The sequence below is a fragment of the Talaromyces rugulosus genome, chromosome I (assembly GCF_013368755.1).
Source record: "Talaromyces rugulosus chromosome I, complete sequence".
In the NCBI taxonomy this organism is placed as follows: Eukaryota; Fungi; Ascomycota; class Eurotiomycetes; order Eurotiales; family Trichocomaceae; genus Talaromyces; species Talaromyces rugulosus.
The window spans coordinates 1,108,739-1,128,428 of NC_049561.1; the positions used below are offsets into that span (position 1 = coordinate 1,108,739).

The window sequence follows — 19,690 nt, forward strand, 5'->3', positions numbered from 1 at the left end:
ATAGAGTTAGTATGGAAAGTAACATTTGAATGTTAAAAAGTTGTAATTCTTTATTTTCTAATAATCTAATTATATATAGATAGACTTATTTAGCATAAAGTTTAAACCTTCATCAAACGTTTGAATAAACAAAATCTATTGCTTTGTTCTTGCCTCGCTCTTTTGAGCTATCACACCAGCCAGACCCGCCAGCCCACCAGCTTGCATAATGTCGAAAATGCTCAATTCTGTTTTCAACTCTTTCGAGACCCAATAGCGAATTTCAAGTGCTACCAATGAGTCGATTCCAAAGCTGTGTAGCGGCGTGCGTGTCTCGACGTCCGTTTCTGGCAAATTCAACAAGTTGGCCAGCTTATTGACCAGCCCTTTGAGAGCAGCATCTGCCGCAGCATTCTCATCTGGCGCCTCAGCAAGAAGACGTCCGAAATTCTTCTCCGCGCCCTTGGAGGACGTGTTGGAGCCACTGTCCGTGTTCTGGGCAGTGATGCGATTGACTTCCTGCAGTTGGCGGAACATGCATCGTCGAGTCCAGTACACGCTTTCGAAATGCTCTGGCGCCAGCGTCATCGCTGCGCCCAATCCGGCAATCAACTGTGCACGCTGTGGGTTTGTTGCTCGAGGGCATTTTGGATCGCACGCATAATCAAGCAGAGCGAGCAGCTCAGGTGTGGTCAGTCCCTCGAACCCGTCTCGACGGAGAGCAGCATTTGTGCCTAGTTGTGCCGCGATCCCGACGTCTTTGATAACGCCCAGGTTCAAGCTGAGGCAGCGTCGGCCTTGCGCAACGAGTTCCTGTGCAAGAGCGTCCATATACGAGTTGGCTGCAGAATAGTTCGCCTGGCAACGAGAACCCGAGATAGCACTGATGGACGAAAGCAATACAAAAAAGTCCATATTCCGTGGGAGGTGGGCAGCAAGATTCAATGTTCCCTGTGTCTTGGGACGAAGAACAGCATTCCAATCCGCAGCGCTCATTGAGCTGAGAAGTCCGTCCTGTGGACAAAAGTTAGCAGGTGAAAGTGAAATATCCAACAAAGATTTCCACTCACTCGTAAAACCATTGAGCCCTGGATACAGCCTTTGATAGGGGGCATGGTTTGAGAAAGTCTTTCAAAGACTGATCTCACAGCATTCTCATCAGCAACATCGCAGCTTGGGGCATTGATTTCAACGCCATTAGCGGCATGTCTAGAAATCATTTCCTGAGCTGCTTCGTTCTTCGCAGCCCCAGAACGAGAAAGGAGAATGAAATGTCTAGCTTTCCGCTCAACCATCCAGTCGACCAGTGTCTGGCCAAGCCCACCAAGACCACCACCGATCACATATGTAGCATTAGGGTCAAAATCATATCGTGTAGATCGACTTGGTACAATCTGAGCTAACTGTTAGCACGCATACAAAACATCATCTAAAGACAGACAAGGATGAACATACCGGGACTTCACTGGCAGGATTCAAATCCAGAACGATCTTTCCACTGCTCTTACCACTCGCCATACGGCGGAACGCATTCTTAAGATCACCAATCTGGTAAACCTGCAGCGGTTGAGGGGGGCTTATAGGATTTGTAGAATCAGTCATATAGTCCCTGATGGCACTCATAATCTCCGCCATGACGGGTTTCGCCCTTCGCATGACAACCGATAGATCCACGCTAGAGAAAGACACATTCGTTAAAAAGGGCTTCATGTTCAATCCCTTGCGTGATGTCTCAAAGTCCGCCTTGCCAACGTCCACAAACCGACCAAGCGGTGCAATACACTTCCACGATGCTTCCTGGAGCTCGCCCTGTAGCGAATTGAGCACCACATCGACTCCAGCCGGACAATGTTTTTGAATTTCCTCTGCGAAACTAGTGTCCCGACTGTTGAAGATATGGCTCTCTGGAATTCCATACAGATCTTGAATAAGTTTCTTCTTTTCAGGAGAACCAACCGTGGTGAAGATTTGGGCTTTGATCCGCTGTGCGATTTGGATAGCCGCCTGCCCAACTCCTCCGGCGCCAGAATGGATTAGAACAGTCTCGTTTTCTGACAGTCTCGCCACCGTAACAAGAGAGTAGTACGACGTTGCAAACACTAGCGGTATACTGGCTGCATCTGCATAAGGCACATTATCTGGCAGCCTGATAACCCAGCTAGCATCGGTACGAACAAAGGTCTTGTAGGCTCCGCTTAGTGTACAGCAGCTCACTCGTTCGCCAGGTGCAAACCCAGCCTGGGGACCAGCACGACTGACGATTCCAGAGCATTCAAAACCAAGCCTGTTTCCAGAAATCTGGCCCATGGCAATGATGATATCTTTGAAGTTCAAACCGGTCGAGGAGACTTTGATCTCAACGTCAGTCGGGCCCAGAGGAAGGGCATAATCAGGGTCATCTTCGAATTGCAAAGTGTCCAGCAGTCCTGGAGAAGCAATAGAAAGGTTAAGCGCTCGCTGGCTGTCTGCGCCAAACTGTTGTACACTAGAGCGAGAGGGGCCAGTTGACGAACGGATCATGGAATTTACAGTCGTAGTCTCAATGACTCGACCCACGCAAAGCTTTCCATCCTGCTCTCGATATTCTGTCTCGAGATCCAGGTCTTCTGCAAGAAGGGTTCTTTGAAGGACAGTAAGAATGTGACTGATCACCTTGTCCTTCGAGGTTGATGCTTCCAATGCAACTTCGACGAATCGCAGATCAAGGTATTCGGATTGAATGACTCTACCCAATCCAGATACAAGGCCCTGATCAGCACCCTGGCCCTTAGTAACCCACAACACAGACTTCGCCGTAGATAAGATCTGTTGGAACGCGGCCCATCGATCGTTACTGATATCGTGGAAGACAGATGCATCCAAATCGAGCAAGGATATGTAGTTACGCCCTTCGTATTGCGCAGGGTTGATGTCTTCTAATGTAACGATATCCGGAGATCCAAGCTCGCTCGAGAGTCGCTTTTGGAGGACTTGGGCAATTATTCTCTGGATACCTGAATTCGGAGTGATGATTATTGTGCTTCCGCTACCAGCAGATTCGACAATGTTGTAAGTCTCAGAAGTTGATAAGGAAGAAAGGTCCCTATTCGCGGAAGTGGAATCTTCCAGGTTGTTCAGATCTGCTTTAGAGAGCACAACGAACTCTTCCAGGAGCAGGATCTTAGCATTTTCTTCCAGAAGACTGTTAATATTGCTCAGGCCTTGTGGAGTAGCTGTGAGGAGATATTTGCGATCGTTGCAAATAAGAAAGTCATAGTGGCAGTCCGTGAACCCCTGCTCATCAAGACTATTTGCGGTGTCTAGTTTTCTTCTAATCAATCTGCTAGATTCGGTGTTGGTATCGTCGTTGTCGTTGTCGTTATTATCAGATGCTCCAGAGTTTGTGATGGTGTATGTACGGAAGAGAGGCAGGCCTGGCTCTCCATCTATATCTAAACCATAAGTCGTGAGTCGATCCCGGATCTTTTGCGAAGTATCCAAAAGAACATCTCCAGCTTCCAAAATCTGCATTATTGGGTTCTGATGGGCAAATAGTTCAACAAACGATGCTGCTGCGGTAGCCTTGTCGTTGCTCGCACATAGATCAATTAGTTCTTTACTACTAAGTAAAGATGGATCTGGTTTCCAGTCAAGAGACCAACAGGTTCGTCGTGCTTCTTCATCGGCTCGTTCCATCCACTTCGCGTCCTTTACGAATGTGAGGGACAGGCCGTTCACGAGAACTTGCGGCGCTGCTCATTGACTGCCGCGATAGAAAAGTCTGCCTCTCGGTATCCCCTTGTTTCGATCTTGTTGGAAACCCTTAAGACTTCTTTGCTACTTCGGCCAAGAAGATCCTGCGAAACCCATATAGAGCGGATCTTTTGTGGGATCAAAACAGGAATGGGGAGTCGGCCACCTTGACTAAAGGCCGCAATGCTGGACTGGAATATAATATCTAAATCGGTTGGGTGAATAATATGAGGTGTCGGAGCGAACTTTGTATTTTCGTGGTTCCACTTATCGAGTTCGATCTCTGCAGTGGCTTGGTCGTTTGCAACACGTACTTTTTGGAGGCCCTGGAAGGCAGGACCAAAGCTCATTCCGTACTCGTTGATAGCCTGATAAAATTCCTTCGAGTTGACTTCATCCCAACGCTGATTCGATTCTCCATTCAGTAGCCCTTGGGGGCGCTGCCTCTCCGCTTCAGTCTGTGTCCCTTCTTGAGAAATTTTTATTTCGGTCTCAATAGTACCATGGCAAAGTTCATGCCACCCTTCGCCGAAATATGCAAAAATCTGGAAGTCATGTATGCGATGCTGGTCTGGCATCCCTGGCTTTACGGGATTGAAGTTGATCTGAGCCTCGACCGAATCCACATTCTGAGGAATTAAAAGACCTGCCGGAAAGTTGATATTACTCAAGTGATATCCCGAGACCGATTGAGACCCGGCCAAAGAGCGGGCCGCTTCGATTACCATGACTAGCATTCCAGATGCAGGATAAAGATTACTTTTATCGAGCTATGATATTTCTGTTAGTTTTCTTCCATTCATTGGAAAGACTATGCAGTCTCGAAGCAATAGGAAGTACTTGCCTGATGATCAAGTATCCAGCCATTCTCAGCCAATCTAATAACATTTCTCCATTTCGGTCGCAACGCGTTCCAATCTGTCTCGCGATTGCCAAGTAATTCATGCCGCTGATGTTGTCGGAAACGAAAGTTACGACTAAGTCGACTTTCCTGCCAGTATTGTGTGCTATGATTGAATACATAAGCTGGCAAATCAGTGAGGGGACGCACTTCTTCCACTTGGGCGTTGGGGAAATTGACTTGAAGAACGTCAACAGGAATCCCGCTACATCGAAGTCGGCCAGTAAGGTTGCTGATTGATACCAACGCATGCACATTGCGAGCGAGTGTTTGAATATAGTCAATATCTTTAGCATCTTTGACTGTTTCTTTGATTGGTCGTTGCAAGGAAGGGTGCGGACCAATTTCGAGGAGGAGGTCCTTCCCACTGGAGCCATCTTTTTTGCGTTCCTCCAAGAGGTATAAAGTCATATGCTGCAGGGCAGATAAGAAAGCAACTTGGCCAACCAAATTCCTGACCCAGTATTCCGGGTTGCATGTGTTATTTGCAGGAATCTTCACTCCGTCCACCGAAGAAAAGAACAGAGGAGGGTTGCCAGACTTTGAACCCGGCTCCAGGTCGCCAAGTTTAGCGAGATACTCAGCACTGATAGCCTCCATAAACTGGGAATGATACGCAATCCCCGTAGACAATGTTCTCGCAAAAATACCCTCATTCTGCAGGAGTTGTGACAACTCTTCAATCGCTCTAGTTCCTCCTGTGAGAGTGACATTTTGAGGACTGTTCACACATCCAACAGAAACGGTCTCTCCTGTCCGTTGTATGGCGTCCCTTATGTACTCTTGAACTTTCGTCTCAGACAGCGCGACTGATAACATGGTGCCTGAGTTGGGCTGCTGCTCCAAAAGTTTAGAGGCCAGTTGTCCCCGGTAAAAAGCCGCCCGAATTGCAGACTCGTGAGACAAGCCACCGGCACAGTACGCCGCTGCGATCTCACCAGAAGAGTGGCCGATAACTGCTACAGGCTTTATGTCCCAGCTATCTAGCAAATCGACCAAAGCAATTTGTAACGCTGTACAAAGAGGCTGGGAGAATTCCGGTTTGTTCACCAAGGATAGAGACTCACCCTTGTGCAGTTCGTCTAAATATCAATTTGTGCATTAACTCATGTATTCTCCAAGCACATCTAATAAACTTACCTATTAAGCTCCAAGGGCAATCCAAGTCTTTCATGTATCTGTCGGATCTCTGCATACTTTCGACATATACGGGATATAGGGACAGCTCACGGCCCATAGCATACCACTGCGCACCCTGGCCAGTAAATACAAAACTAAGCGATGGTGCTGCGGATGATCTCTGAGGCTTTGACCAGATCAGGTCCCCAGATCGGAGCTGGTCCATAGAGCTGATCACTGAGAACGACTTCCATGGAAGGTTGCTTCGGCGCGTGGTCAACGTGTACGAGAGATTCTGCAAGTATTCCTGCTCTTCATCAACAGATTTCTCTTTTCCAAGCCTACTGAAGTATTCTTGGTACGTTTTCAATGTCCGCTCAATACCACTTTCATCAGCCGATGAGAATGGTAATACAATCGGGCGATTTAGAATAAAATGGCCATTAGGTTTTCCGTTCGTTTTGACTGGGGAAGAATCACTGTGATGGCCGTTTGTAATTTTGAAATCGCCTGCATTTACTGGATCAAAATCCGATGATTGAGTTAGGGTTTGAGGTGGTTTGACAACAGAAAGATGCTTTCCCTGCAAACCATGAATCCGAAGGAAGTTAAAGGCATCATCAACAATTGCGTGAGCATTGGTTCCTCCATAACCAAAACTGTTGATACTGATTCGGCGAAAACCATCTGTCGGGAAAGGCATCGGGCTTTTCAAAAACTGTTCTCATCATATTAGTCCTGTCCATACAAACACAAATACTGGCTGAAAGGGCAACGTATTTACCTTGAAGTTGTATTTATCGATTGGTATATTTGGATTCGGCACCCTAAAGTCCGCGTTTGGGGGTAGAATGCCTTTCTCCAAGACGAGAACGGCCTTTATAAGACTCGCCACTCCAGCAGCAGCCTCCAAATGGCCTATATTGGCCTTCAAGGCACCGATCCAGAGCGGTCTCTCGGGTGAGCGTTGAAAAGCATTATGGATAGCTTCTGCCTCAAGGGGGTCGCCCACCGCAGTGCCGGTTCCGTGGGCTTCAAAATAATGTGTGTCATTCATATCGAGGTTTGCCTCTTTGTACGCTCGTTGGATATTTTCGGTCTGGGCTCGTTTACTTGGCTGTGTGATACCTGGGGTTCTGCCGTCCTGGTTTACTGTAGTCGCGCGAATGACTCCTCGAATGGTATCATTGTCGCGGATGGCGTCTGATAGTCGCTTGAGTACGACCACGCAAACTCCTTCGCCTTTTGCATAGCCATTTGCACGCGAGTCAAAACTGTACGAGCGACCGTCTGGCGAGAGGAAGCCCAGTGTTGACAGCTGATTCATGTTCACTTCTGGCGCCAAGATGAGCGAGACCCCTCCGACAATAGCCTTTGTCTTTATTAGCAAACTACTTCTTCCTCATTCAATGAAGAACACACCATATTTGATTCCCCCGATATCAGACTCTGACATGCCATGTGGACAGCAGCCAGGCCAGATGAACACGCCGTGTCCAAGGCGACACTCGGCCCTCGCAGGTCAAAAAACCAGCTGAGTCGGTTGGCCAAGAGCGAAGTGCCAATCCCGGTACCCATATACTTGGGTGTCAATTCAGGGTCGCGATACAGAATGACTTCGTAGTCTCTTGTCGATGCCGCGACATACACTGAGGTCTTGGAACCTTGGATTTGGTCCAAACGCGTACCGGCTGTCTCATATTAGCATCAATGGAGAGAAGAGCTTGATCGCGAATGTTGAACAAACAATTTTCTAGAGCTTTATAAGATGTTTCTAACAAAAGCCTCTGCTGAGGATCCATCGATTCTGCTTCGATCTGCTGAATCGAGAAAAATGGGGCATCGAATGCAGCAATATCTCCTGTGATAAAATTTCCGGTGCGCACATTGGCCTATGTCCATGTTATTAATGATTTTGTGACAATACAACAAATCGAAAATGACGACCTACCGTGTCTGTACGATCTGGGTTTGGATGGTAAAATGCATCCATATTCACTCTCTCCTTAGGCACGCTCGTCACGGCATTCCGGCCTTGCAAGAGCATATCCCAGAATTCCCGGGATGAGCAGGCATCCTGAGGAAGCCGAGCATCGAAGCCGATGACCACGATGGGATCCATGTCTCAATGCTTCGGTATCGTGGTGGAATTTATGATTGGGGACGGTTGAATCTACAAACTCTAAGGACTTGGATAAAGACTTGCACAAATCTATCGTTTGTTTTTCAAATGTTTTCTTCAACGTTCCAACGACCAACATTTGTACTACTTTTTATATACAGTATATAGCCCCATTTCAGCCTAGATGGAGCATTATTCTATTTAGCGTACGCACACTCCACGTACAACTAGGATCTAGTGTCGCTAGCGGCGGCAATTAATTATAATTACCAGAGCTTCAGCGCTACAAGGCTAGACCAAGCCAATTGCAGTACTATAATTCAAACCGGAATGAACTGATCAACTGTAGTATACCAGTTAGCCCTAACTAAGTGCTGCTAGCCTCCGCACCGGTTACACTACGAACCAATTCCCTAACTAAGCCTAATTAAAGTACGTAACGACTAAGGACCCCAAATGCAATACCTCACGCTATTGCGACTACTTACGCTACTGCAACTACGTATCACCCAGTGCCCTATCGCCGACCAGGCGTCGAAGCAAATTCCTGCTTCTCCCACGTATCGGCGTGATTATGATATGCATGATTATATGCATGATTATCCCAACACTGAAGCCGATGCTCTTATTGGAGAGAGAGCTCGGCGGGGTGGTGTGCAAAAATGTGAACAGACCTAAATGCCATGACTGCAGCTATGGCTAACATAGCTAGACTAATTACGTGATGTGTCCATGTCAACCTCTATTCACCAACTCTCTCTCAACTGCTTCACCCAACGACATAGACTTGTCGCGATGGTGGTACTTCAAAAGACGGGCCGCCTTACACTCCGGCTGACGATTGCGATGATTGTCATCGCGGTGCTGTCTGTCGTCATCCGATTTGCGGCGCGGATAAAAACACGCACCAAGTTCAAGATAAACGATGCGTTCCTTGTGGCCGGACTGTTATCTTTTCTCGGAGTGGAAATTAGTCTCCTCGCAGGTATGATGACATGCATCCGAGTCGCATAGAAATGGCTGGAGCTGACAACACCAACTGATACAGGGATATACACTTCCGGCGGTACCCTCGATGAGTCGCAAATCAAAGACCTGCAAGACCTAATTAATCTATTTAAATACGTCTTCGCGCTCGAATCCTTCGTTACAACCGCTATCACTTTAATCAAATTGTCAATCCTTGCACTCTACCGCGACCTTTTCCCAATTCAGCAATTCCGGGCTTACACCGTTGTTATCGGCACTCTATGCTTGATCTGGTATATCATATGCTTCCTGATAAACATATTCCAGTGCACCCCAGTCAAGGCGGCATGGCAGCTCGATCTGCTGACGAAGGGAGAAGCGAAATGCCTTGTTTACGGCCACTATATCATTGGTTACGAGGTTTCCAACATGTTGTTGGATATTACCATTCTAGCGCTGCCCATTCATGTGTTGCATACACTACATCTATCGCGGCCCCGAAAGATCATTGTCGGAGGACTATTCGCACTAGGAGGATTGTACGATTCCTAATTTTTGAGAAAAACCAAAGGTAATATTAGCTCACGCTTTTACAGCATTATTATCGTCTGCATTATTCGCACCGTGTATTTGAGCGATGCAACTCTTGAGAATCCCGGTATGTCCCCCTGCTTCCATGCCAGTATGCGGTACTAATATAATTTAATACAGTTGCGTTATACAACGGGTTGAACTGGACATCGGTCGAGCTAGCAGTCGGAATTCTCTGCGCTTGCATACCAGTCTATGGGCCCCTACTCCCCACGCAGCGAGCAGTTAAGGCCATAACCAAATGGTCCAGCCAGAAGACACGGGGGAATTACTTTTCTTGGATGTTCAAGTCATCGTCGCGATATGAACAGCACCAAGGCGACAGCAACGAGCTGGCCGGGTTATCTCATCAGCAACTCACGGAGGAATCATCCATACGACAAAAGAGAAGCTCAAATATCAGTGCGGTCTAATGCGGAAACAAGTAACGACGTTATGTATTAATTGTAATATTGTTTTACATACCATCTGTATATATATTTTGATAGGCCTCTTGTACATATTGCCAATGATCAAATCAACATTGAATAACATTAATTTATTGGAAATCTAACTCGCAAGTCAGCTGGTGGCTTATAATTAACAGAAATATTGAATCTGACATGAAGTTTATACATGCACTGAAACCCAGTCATACGACGGAGTGACTTTGAGGATGTTCGCTTAGGATGCATGTGGACTACATGTAATCATACTTCCTATCCCTGCTGGCTTGGCCGAGGCAGGAAGTAGCACAAAGAAATCGCCCCCACCAACATTGAAGCACAAAGTCCTAAAAGGCTAAAACCCCTGCAAGGATGTCAACAACCAGTAGGTTAGTATTACCCCGCTTACGTCTTAAAGAACCCCTAGTTATTGTTTTTTTTTTTCCTCCATAGTTTGAGCCAAAGCTATCTCCTACTTTCCCCACGTCCCTGATTAACCAAGACACCAGAAAAGAGATGCCAGAGTATTGGGACCCCGAGCAACCACTGGTGGCCCGCCAGCCATGGAAGCTCTTGTACTCATTTTGCTTCATCGTGTCCGTTGTTGCACGTCTTCCTATCTGGGCTTTGTCTTACACGATTCCATGGCTCCGACCAGTTCCGTCATGGTCTTACAAGACCGCCCTCACCGTCAGCTTATGGCGACAGGGGTTTCGATTCCTCAGCAACATCCGCTTTCGTACGGCACAGCCTCTGGAGCCAGGTTCTGAAAAGGACCTTTTTGTTGAACTCAAACCAACGGCCGACTTGAAAGCGTACACCGGGCTCCTGGAAAACCCTAGCGTCCAGCCAACTAGTGTCGGGGGGTTCTGGCTTCCAAGTCTCGAATGTTTATCGACAATTTCAGCAAATAATAATGATAATAACACTAATAATGCTTCCAAGAATTGGGTCATTCTCCATTTCCACGGCGGCGGCTACGTGCTCATCTCTCCGCGCGTCCCAACAACCCAACAAGGACCGAAGCAGCTCTGCGAAGAACTTCCAGCTGATGGCGCTCTGTGTGTCTCATATCGACTCTCCTCGAATCCATAGGGAAGCTATCCAGCACCAATCCAAGACGCAGTGACAGCGTACAACTATCTCATCCACGAAAAAGGCATTTCTGCGTCTCGAATCCTCGTGTCGGGTGACTCTGCTGGCGGACATCTCGCCATCCTCTTGCTCCGTCATCTTATTGCGCATCCAGAGACAGGGTTACCATTACCGCGCGTCCTCCTACTGCACAGCCCATGGCTAGACTTGACAGCTAAGGGCACTTCAGTCGACTATAAACCGGGCTCGACACAAGACTACGTCTGTGACCCATTTTTAAAATGGGGCGCCACCACATTCACGCCTGGAGGAGTGTCGCCCGAAGCAGAGTTCATAAGCCCCGCGCTTCACCCATTTAAAAGCCCTGTACCAATCTGGGCATCGGCGGGTACTGTTGAGAAGCTGTATCCTGTTATCGCAGAGTGGGTAGGCAAGATGAGAGATGCCGGTTCGACGATTGAGTTGCATGATTTGAAGGACATGCCGCATGACACGTTTGCCGTTTCGACTGAATGGGGCTTAGAAAGTCCGGCGAGAGAGGCGATTCGCGCTGCGAAGGGCTTTCTGGAGCGTGTTTTGTGAGAAGTTAGGGTTAGGGTTAGGGCTAGCCGTACTCTAAAGCACTTCGATACTAATGCGATACGCTAATTGCGACCATGAGTACGTGTAATATTGTCAAATAATAGTAATTTCCTGGCATATACAATCTCATACTCGTAGGTAGAATAAATTATCGAGCAAGGAACCCGCCATCGACAGACAGGTCGATTCCAGTCACATAGCCGCTTTCCCTGCCACTCGCCAGCCACACCGCTGCTTGTCCAATATCCTTTGGCTGACCAAGACGATTGAATGGCGACGCCTTCTCAAGCCAGGTCACATCGTCCGTGGTCTCGATGATTTTGTGGAGCAAGGGTGTCATAATATCTACGAATGTTAGTGTCTCTTCAAGCCACGTAGCCCTAAGCAAGACTCCAGAGCTAATAATTGTACTTACACCCTGGTTTGATTGCGTTGCATCGAATTCTCCTCTCTGCATACTCGATAGCAACCGAGCGAGTAAACCCGATAATCGCCGACTTAGCGGCGCAGTATGCAGCTAGGACATGGGGGTCAACAACCATACTCTCTCTTTTTGCTTGTGCACGGCGACTTACAGCATCCCGGTAATCCGGCAGAGCCTGCAATACTCGAGACATTGATGATATTTCCACGGAATCCGTACTCGTCTTCGTCTTGTTGGAGGAATTGAGTCACGGCGAATTTGGTGGCGATGAATGTGCCTGCTGAATCCACACCACTGAAAACGAATACGTATTTAGTCATGCACATTGTGTCATAGACAACTTACAAGCATTGGTTCCATTGCGCAGCGGTCATTTCATGGAGGGGGATATCCAAAATCCCTGCTCCGGCATTATTGACAAGTCTTTGAATCTGATTAGCAGAAGTAGCACGAAATAAAACGGAAACAGATACGGACACGTCCAATCTTCCAGTCCTCGAAACGGCTTCTTGGATGGCATTTTCAATCGAGAAAATTCCATCGGCGGCATCGCTCTTCTCGCGACTAATATCACAGCGAACGAAAATAGCGCGTTCTTTTCCATATCGAGCATGAATAAGCTCATGCGTTGGTGTATCGACACTTTCGTCGTTGTTGTCCTTGGAAGTCACCAAGGCCCGCGACACCATTTCGGCGCCGTGCGATAATGATGTCTTGACAGTAGCTGCCGAAGTCGATAGCGCGACATGTCCCTCTTTCAGATCGGCGCAGACAACAAGGCGAGCACCAGCTGCTGCCAATGCTAGTGCGATGCCACGGCCGATGCCCGAGGAGGACCCTGTGACCACCGCGGTTAAGCCTTCCAGCCGAGTTGCTGCCATTGTCAATTGATATATTGGGGGGGCTAGGATGATGAGAATGCGTTGGGAGTAATTGATATAGAGGTTAAGTAGCTGGTGTTGATTCTCTTTTATGTCTGCAAAGTAGTCACAAAGTGGGGGATAAATATTGATAACAAAGACCCAAGCCACTGTATCAGGGAAGTATGGAAATTATTTACAATACAGCCCCCAACAGGTTGATTACTTGGTTGATTACTTGCTGTGCTTGTTACTTAACAGTTAATCAAAAGCCCCCGCCTTCTTCAACCCCTCATGAACCGCCCTCTGAACCAGAGCAGCCAGTTCACGGGGTTGGCTAAGAAACGGCGAGTGGGATGTACTCAGACTCGCTGTAGCAACACCGTCCCCCATCAAGCCGACAAAATAATGCTGGCCCGGTAGCGGGACACAATTGTCTCGTTCTGCGAAAATGTATGTGCATGGCATATCCCTCCACGGCTCGTACGAGTTTGGCATGTCGAAGCATGCCGCATTTATCGGCTGGAGCTTCGAAATGGCTTGCTCTTGCATCGTCGGTGGCAGGTCGTTGTAGAGTGTATGTGCTGGGTTGCTGATGTTGCGATCGTTGGCGAAGATTTGATTGCCCTAGTATATATCATCAATTCTTATACATCCCCTTCTATATCAATGCCATGATCTCATAGACTGAGTTATGTATACCTTGTACTCCCACCACGGTGCAGGACTTCCTCCACAGCTCTGGACGACGGTCATACCCTCAGGAATTGCACAAGCAGCTAGGTACACAACCATGACGACACCACCTCTTTTGCCTATCCGCTTTCGTTCAGCGTATCCCAAGTCTTTAACAGCCCCCGAAGCGACCATGCCGCCATACGAGTGTGCTAGGACAGTAATAAATTTGTCTTCTTGTTCAATTAATTGGGTAATAACAGAGCGAAGGTTGTCCACATCGTCAGTCAGCGTTTTGGAGACAGTAGCATCTCCTACTGAAGGATTAGCTACCGCGCTGCTCGATAGATTCAGCTCGGATAGCACCGAGCGGAATTGGTCGAAACAGTCTGGCGTATGCCATGCTCCTGGAACAAGTACGATAGACGACAGAGGGGAGCTCATGGCGACGTACATGTGGAAGTACGGGATTCCAAATTAGTGGTTGGCTGATCGTTGTTATATGTATTAATTGTCCAGCCTGCGGTCACGTGGAAGCAAACAAAGAAAACAGTTTTTATTAGCGAACCACACACAAATCCTGTACTTATCCTTATACACAGTCATTTTGTCATTTCTATCAAGCAAAGCTGTCTCATGCGATGTAGGACCTCAATATCCAACCTACCTCTAGTTCGACATTAATAATATAAAATCATATTTGTCTACCTTGTATATATCTATAAGAGCCGCCTACCTTATTTCAAAGGAAATCCGGTTTTGACGGAAACAGAGTAGATCTAGTTCCAGCACTAGGGCTCTATCCTGAACTCTAGGTGCTTGAATTATAGTCTCACATACAAATTCTCCATTAGGCTCTTCTATATAACTACTTTTTCATACTATAAATTAGCCTATACAAAATTATCATACAAAAAAATAAGTTTTCTTATATTTAAAATAGCGGAAAATAACGATCTTATATTTCTTACATTAAAGATAGAAAGAAAAAGAAAGAGACAGTGTAAAGGGTTAGGCTCGGAATAACCCAAGCCTGTAGATCCCATGCAGGCTTTAGGGCGAGTTGATAGATCACAAATGAGGTATTTACCCCTCGTCCTTGCGGTATACAGCCCGACGAGGAAAAGGAGAAGCTTTCTAGATTACCATGGAAGCTTGAGGACTTACCCTGATTATGGGAAAACCTCAAGCGGTTTATTTCGAATGAAGAGAATCCATTTCTTACTCTATTACTTTACATTCCTCCTAGTCAGAGCTGTGTAGATTCCAACACCTCATATATGTATAGTTATCTTAGATAGTATTTTTTTACATTATAAACTGTTTCTATAAGGAACTGAATCGATTCCGAGACGATGGTAATTACTAGTGGCTTGACGACGCCGTATGGTGTTGACACCCTCTTGTCCTTCTATACATGTAATAGATACCGGATATAAATACTAGCCAATCAATTAATATACAATGGTTCTAAGTTTTTGAGTCGATGTTAGTTATAAGTATGAACATTGAATGTTATATATGATACTGTAACGTTGCATATATTATATAATTTTATACATATGTTTTTCTGTGAGGCTTCAGGCAGCCAGGCATAGTTTCACAGATACAGTAATGCGTTCAAGATATAATAATAGAATCGATCACAATACCTAATTTGAAGAACGATAAGCTTTTCCTTCAAAGAGGCGGGGTGTCGGCAATGGAGTTCATATTCATCCTATTTTTTTAAAAAAAAAGTATTAGCAGGGAGTATTCTCCAACCAAACAAACTGAGACTTACGCATCAGAATAGCGAGGGCCTGGGACCTCCGAACGCTCGGCCAGATCACGAATATGTTGTACCTCCTTCTCAGTCAATTTCACCAGCGCAGACCCGGCATTCTCATCCATCCGTTTCGTCGATTTAGTGCCAGGAATCGGGATAATTTCAGAACCCTGTGCAAGCAGCCACGCGATGGCAGCCTGTGTTGGTGTGCACTCATGATGAGCCTGGGAAACATCCTTTAGACCCTGGACCAACTGCAAAATCTTAGGGAAGTGTTCCGGTTGGTATTTTGGCAAGACGCGGCGGAAATCTTTTGCGGGGATATCGTCAAACGATTGGATTTGCCCAGTGAGTAGGCCACGACCGATCGGGCTGTAAGCAACGATAGCAACACCAAGCTCACGACAGGTGTTTAGCAGATCAATAGACGGTTTTTCAATGTCTAGTGCAAAAGGGCTGTACTCCATCTGGAGTGCGGAGATGGGGTGAACGGCGTAGGCTCGACGTAGTGTTTCTGCTGAAACCTCAGAGAGACCAAGGTACCGGATTTTTCCCTGGCTATGTTAAATATTTTTAGCAACCCATCTTAGTTTCTTTTCACAGGAGAGGACAGGGTATTATACTTCTTCAGCTCGACCATAGCCTCGACGGTCTTCTCAATGGGAGTCACCTTATCCACTCGATGACAATAATATAGGTCAATGGAATCCACCCCAAGTCTCTTGAGACTCTTCTCACAGGCAATCTTGGCATACTCAGGATCGGACCGGATGGACCCAGTCCCGGCCTTGGGGTCAATCTGGATACCGAACTTGGTTGCAAGGAAGATGTCGTTGCGCTTGCCAGAACGCTTGAACCATTCACCCACGGCATCCTCGCTGTCAAAGTACATGTCGGCTGTGTCCCAAAACCGCTGACCGGTTGCATGAGCATGCTCCAGGAAGGCAACTTTTTCATCAAGGGAGCCTGCTGGACCGTAGATATCACCCAGACTCATCAATCCAAGGCCAACTGCAGGCACCTGGGGGCCATGACGACCAAGGCTTCGAGTTGGATAAGACATTTTCTTTTGTGGAAGTTTTAAAGTTTTACAAGTGAAGATGTAATAGAAAACTGATTTGAAAATTGAGATGAATAGAAAACTACCTGCGGCACACACGGCCTTTAAATACTTTTTTCAGATACAATCAAAGAGGCTAACAGAATCACCACCCTGGAATCCTCGGAAGATTTCTCATGGCTTGGATTGATCATCACGTCTAAACTTCTATACAGACCGGATTTAACAGCGGGCTTAAAGTAGAAACCAATAATAAATCGTCGTTATGAAGTAGCGTCTAATCAGGCCCACTTATCATGCGTGGTAACCAATAATGAACCGTAGTTTCCGAGGCCCCAGGGTGTCCCGACAGGCCCCACTTGAATATTATCAATTATTACATTTGTTCTCCTCCACATGTTTGTTCTTTCCGATTCCCCACTACCCAATTGCCATGTATCACCATGTATCAATCTATCGGAAAATCTAAGCAACAGACTCGAGGTAGAGAAAAGGTCAAGACCGGCTGTAAAACCTGCAAGTGAGTGTTGATACCAATCTCAACAATGCAACTACCAGTCTAAACCAAACCTGCAGGGCCCGCCGTGTCAAGTGTGACGAGGGCTGGCCAGCCTGTCGACGCTGTATCTCAACCGGCCGCGTTTGCAAGGGCTATGGCATCTGGGGAGGTGGTGGTAGTCCACACGACCAGCAGCAGCCGCAGAGTAGCAGGGCGCTATCAATCTACTGCACCCCGGTTCCAGTCGGCAATCTCAGCCGTGAGGAGCAAACCCATTTTGACTGGTTCGTGAATAAAACCAGGGAAAAATTTGCCGGTTTATTTACGTCTGAGTTTTGGGGGACTCTTGTTTTCCAAGCAAGCGCTCGAGAGCCTGCTGTTCGGCATGCCGTCGTGGCCTTGTCGGCGGCGCATAGATTCGAAATAGGCTGCGACCCATGGATAATACCGGCAATATACGGAGTTGGTGTTGAAAAGTTCACGTTGCAGCAGTATAACAAAGCTATCAGCTATCTTCGGGTGGCCACAGGAAAAAGTGGTCAAAGTGGTCTATACGTGGCACTGATCACTTGTATGATCTTTGTGGCGTTAGAATATCTGCGTGGGCAGTATCAGATGGCCAGTGCACATCTCCGCTATGGAATCCAACTACTCTCCAACATCTCTGTACCGCTGCCTCGATCCTCAATGTCTCCTAGGATGTTTAGTCCCGTAGAGGACTTTGTTCACAACACTTTGGCCGAATCATACGCACGTCTTAGTCTTCAGGCTGCATTATTCGGCTCTGTACCGTCAGATATGTGTGTTATGACGCGGAAACATTCCCTTCCATACTCTTTTTGTTCTCTCTTGGAAGCACGACAGACCCTAGATGATCTACTAAATAGAGTCTACTGTCTAGAACGACATTGCCACAGTCTTCGGGTATCACAATTATCAATAGAAGACCCGGAAATCATCGAGACACAAAGCAAAATTATGAGTGATCTATCTCTCTGGCGCAAGATATACAAAGCATTGCTCATCCAAATCGAAGCAAATGGAGCGCTCAAAGAGAAATTCGGAAGCCGCCTCTTAAACATATACTACGAGCTAGCTGTGATCATGGCCTCGGTCTGTCTATCCGAAGACGAGATGATCTTCGACTCATTCACAAAGAACTTTCTAGGAATATTGACCGGCTTTGTTGATTTATGGAATTACTGGGCAAGCCAGGACCCCGATGTCGAAGAAATGCAGGATATATTTGTATACAAGATTGAAAACCATGGATTCACCGTGGAATCCGGGTTCATTCCTCCAGTATACTACACGGCGCTAAAGTGTCGCATTCCCGGCATTAGGAGACAGGCGATTCGAATTCTGCGGTCAGCTCCTCACCGGGAGGGTGTATGGAATGGGCAACTTCTTGCTGAAGTCTTGGAGGAGGTGGTTAGAATCGAGGAGAGCGAGTTAGGGCCTGCCCAGCTGGGGAGTACCAAGGAATTTCCGCTGTCAGAGATAACAGCGTCGTCGCGCATCTCGGGTGTATCTGTCATTCTTCCAAATAGGGCCAAAGACGATACGTTCGTAAGGTATAAAAAACGGATCGACAATGGCCAGTGGGTGGTGATGTTTGAGCTGAAAATCATGTACTCTGCGAAACAAAATTCCTTAAAATAAGGGATTTTTGTTAGATACCACGTGAGATCTACTATAAATAATATATTTTAAAATTATATAAATTATATTAAGGAATACTCAGGGTCCTGTGTAAAATTAATTCCGGACCCTAGTGGACCCCAGCCTAACCATGACAGATTGGTGGAAACAACAATAATAATAATACAGTAAACCCTGTTTATAAGCACTCACTTTTATAAGCACACCCGGTTATAAGCATATGAATCTCGTGTCAGAATTAGAATTACATACAAATATGCTTAACACCTGGTTATTACCCATGTGCTTAAGTTTTTGATCTTTCCCATATAAATTTGCTTATAATCAGGTAAATATTTACTAAAAATAGGGATTTATATCCCTATTTTATTCTTCCCGAGAGATATATATATATAGATTCTACGCTACTAGGCCTCAAAGTCATCTCATAGTAATAAAATAAGAAAGAATAAAGATCTATATCACTCTTAAAGACAAGTCTAATAATTAAAAAAGCCTCTAATAACACTTCCGTATAAATTAACATCCATTTTCTATATAATTTCTATGTAAATCGGTCGCAGCTGGCCACAAGCATAACCTCTTTATAAGCACAAAAAGCCATGGTTTCCTTTATGTGCTTATAAACAGGGTTTACTGTAATGCCAATGAAATAATAATTATAACTTATATGGCAAGTCTAACCGAGAAAATACCGAGAACTACCGAGAGATGTCCGTAGATTGGTTGTTATATGCAGGTTAGACAGAATGCGGAATAGAGAGAACCTTGAAGATCATGCGGTAGTAGCCAATGACATCACTTAAGTGGACCTACTGTCTAGCAACTGGACGTACCATCTATCTATTCTTTTCTTTTTTTCTTTTTTTTTTTTTTTTTTGTTATTATGCTCACAGAGTTAAATCTCGTTTCGAATGAAAATGTCACCGTGTAATACAAATTAAATGCAATAGTATGTACTACTGCTTACTATATGTAGTACGAGTAAGGTTCTTCAAGGAAGCTAGCCATTTCCGGCTAGCTTATCTTGCAAGCTAGGCCCAAAACAGAAAAGCCGAGCAGCCGCTTTTCTACTAGATTTAGTACTACTGCATACACAGATAATGATTAAATAATAATGGAGAACAAGATCATGGCGTCAAAGCGATGATGTCACCGTGTCCAAGGGAATATAGTCACAAAGGCTGCTCAGGCGACTGGACTTTCCGACAAAATCCTGGACATTGC

The 19,690-nt window shown here is 46.2% G+C and overlaps 8 protein-coding genes across 8 annotated transcripts; 3 read left to right on the forward strand and 5 right to left on the reverse strand.

Moving 5' to 3' along the window:
- Positions 1-135: 135 nt before the first annotated feature.
- Positions 136-3,654, reverse strand: TRUGW13939_00373 (uncharacterized protein; the record flags this gene model as incomplete). Its single annotated transcript, XM_035483581.1, has 3 exons — positions 136-993; positions 1,050-1,373; positions 1,435-3,654. 3 exons carry the CDS (start codon positions 3,652-3,654, stop codon positions 136-138), a joined length of 3,402 nt encoding a protein of 1,133 aa, XP_035339474.1.
- A 38-nt stretch (positions 3,655-3,692) lies between these two features.
- TRUGW13939_00374 (uncharacterized protein) lies at positions 3,693-7,853 on the reverse strand (the record flags this gene model as incomplete). Its single annotated transcript, XM_035483582.1, has 7 exons — positions 3,693-4,481; positions 4,763-5,694; positions 5,753-6,449; positions 6,516-7,103; positions 7,154-7,422; positions 7,479-7,623; positions 7,683-7,853. 7 exons carry the CDS (start codon positions 7,851-7,853, stop codon positions 3,693-3,695), a joined length of 3,591 nt encoding a protein of 1,196 aa, XP_035339475.1.
- A 795-nt stretch (positions 7,854-8,648) lies between these two features.
- TRUGW13939_00375 (uncharacterized protein) lies at positions 8,649-9,826 on the forward strand (the record flags this gene model as incomplete). The annotated part of the gene is made up of 4 exons (XM_035483583.1): positions 8,649-8,838; positions 8,902-9,361; positions 9,419-9,480; positions 9,534-9,826. 4 exons carry the CDS (start codon positions 8,649-8,651, stop codon positions 9,824-9,826), a joined length of 1,005 nt encoding a protein of 334 aa, XP_035339476.1.
- Positions 9,827-10,354: 528 nt separating this feature from the next.
- TRUGW13939_00376 (uncharacterized protein) lies at positions 10,355-11,515 on the forward strand (the record flags this gene model as incomplete). Its single annotated transcript, XM_035483584.1, has 2 exons — positions 10,355-10,901; positions 10,965-11,515. The coding sequence occupies 2 exons, from the start codon at positions 10,355-10,357 to the stop codon at positions 11,513-11,515; spliced, it is 1,098 nt and encodes a 365-aa protein (XP_035339477.1).
- A 148-nt stretch (positions 11,516-11,663) lies between these two features.
- TRUGW13939_00377 (uncharacterized protein) lies at positions 11,664-12,820 on the reverse strand (the record flags this gene model as incomplete). Its single annotated transcript, XM_035483585.1, has 4 exons — positions 11,664-11,860; positions 11,931-12,032; positions 12,091-12,233; positions 12,285-12,820. 4 exons carry the CDS (start codon positions 12,818-12,820, stop codon positions 11,664-11,666), a joined length of 978 nt encoding a protein of 325 aa, XP_035339478.1.
- Positions 12,821-13,060: 240 nt separating this feature from the next.
- On the reverse strand, positions 13,061-13,930 carry TRUGW13939_00378 (uncharacterized protein; the record flags this gene model as incomplete). The annotated part of the gene is made up of 2 exons (XM_035483586.1): positions 13,061-13,426; positions 13,502-13,930. The coding sequence occupies 2 exons, from the start codon at positions 13,928-13,930 to the stop codon at positions 13,061-13,063; spliced, it is 795 nt and encodes a 264-aa protein (XP_035339479.1).
- Positions 13,931-15,154: 1,224 nt separating this feature from the next.
- TRUGW13939_00379 (uncharacterized protein) lies at positions 15,155-16,305 on the reverse strand (the record flags this gene model as incomplete). Its single annotated transcript, XM_035483587.1, has 3 exons — positions 15,155-15,194; positions 15,258-15,800; positions 15,866-16,305. The coding sequence occupies 3 exons, from the start codon at positions 16,303-16,305 to the stop codon at positions 15,155-15,157; spliced, it is 1,023 nt and encodes a 340-aa protein (XP_035339480.1).
- Positions 16,306-16,745: 440 nt separating this feature from the next.
- TRUGW13939_00380 (uncharacterized protein) lies at positions 16,746-18,463 on the forward strand (the record flags this gene model as incomplete). Its single annotated transcript, XM_035483588.1, has 2 exons — positions 16,746-16,822; positions 16,879-18,463. The coding sequence occupies 2 exons, from the start codon at positions 16,746-16,748 to the stop codon at positions 18,461-18,463; spliced, it is 1,662 nt and encodes a 553-aa protein (XP_035339481.1).
- Positions 18,464-19,690: the final 1,227 nt, after the last annotated feature.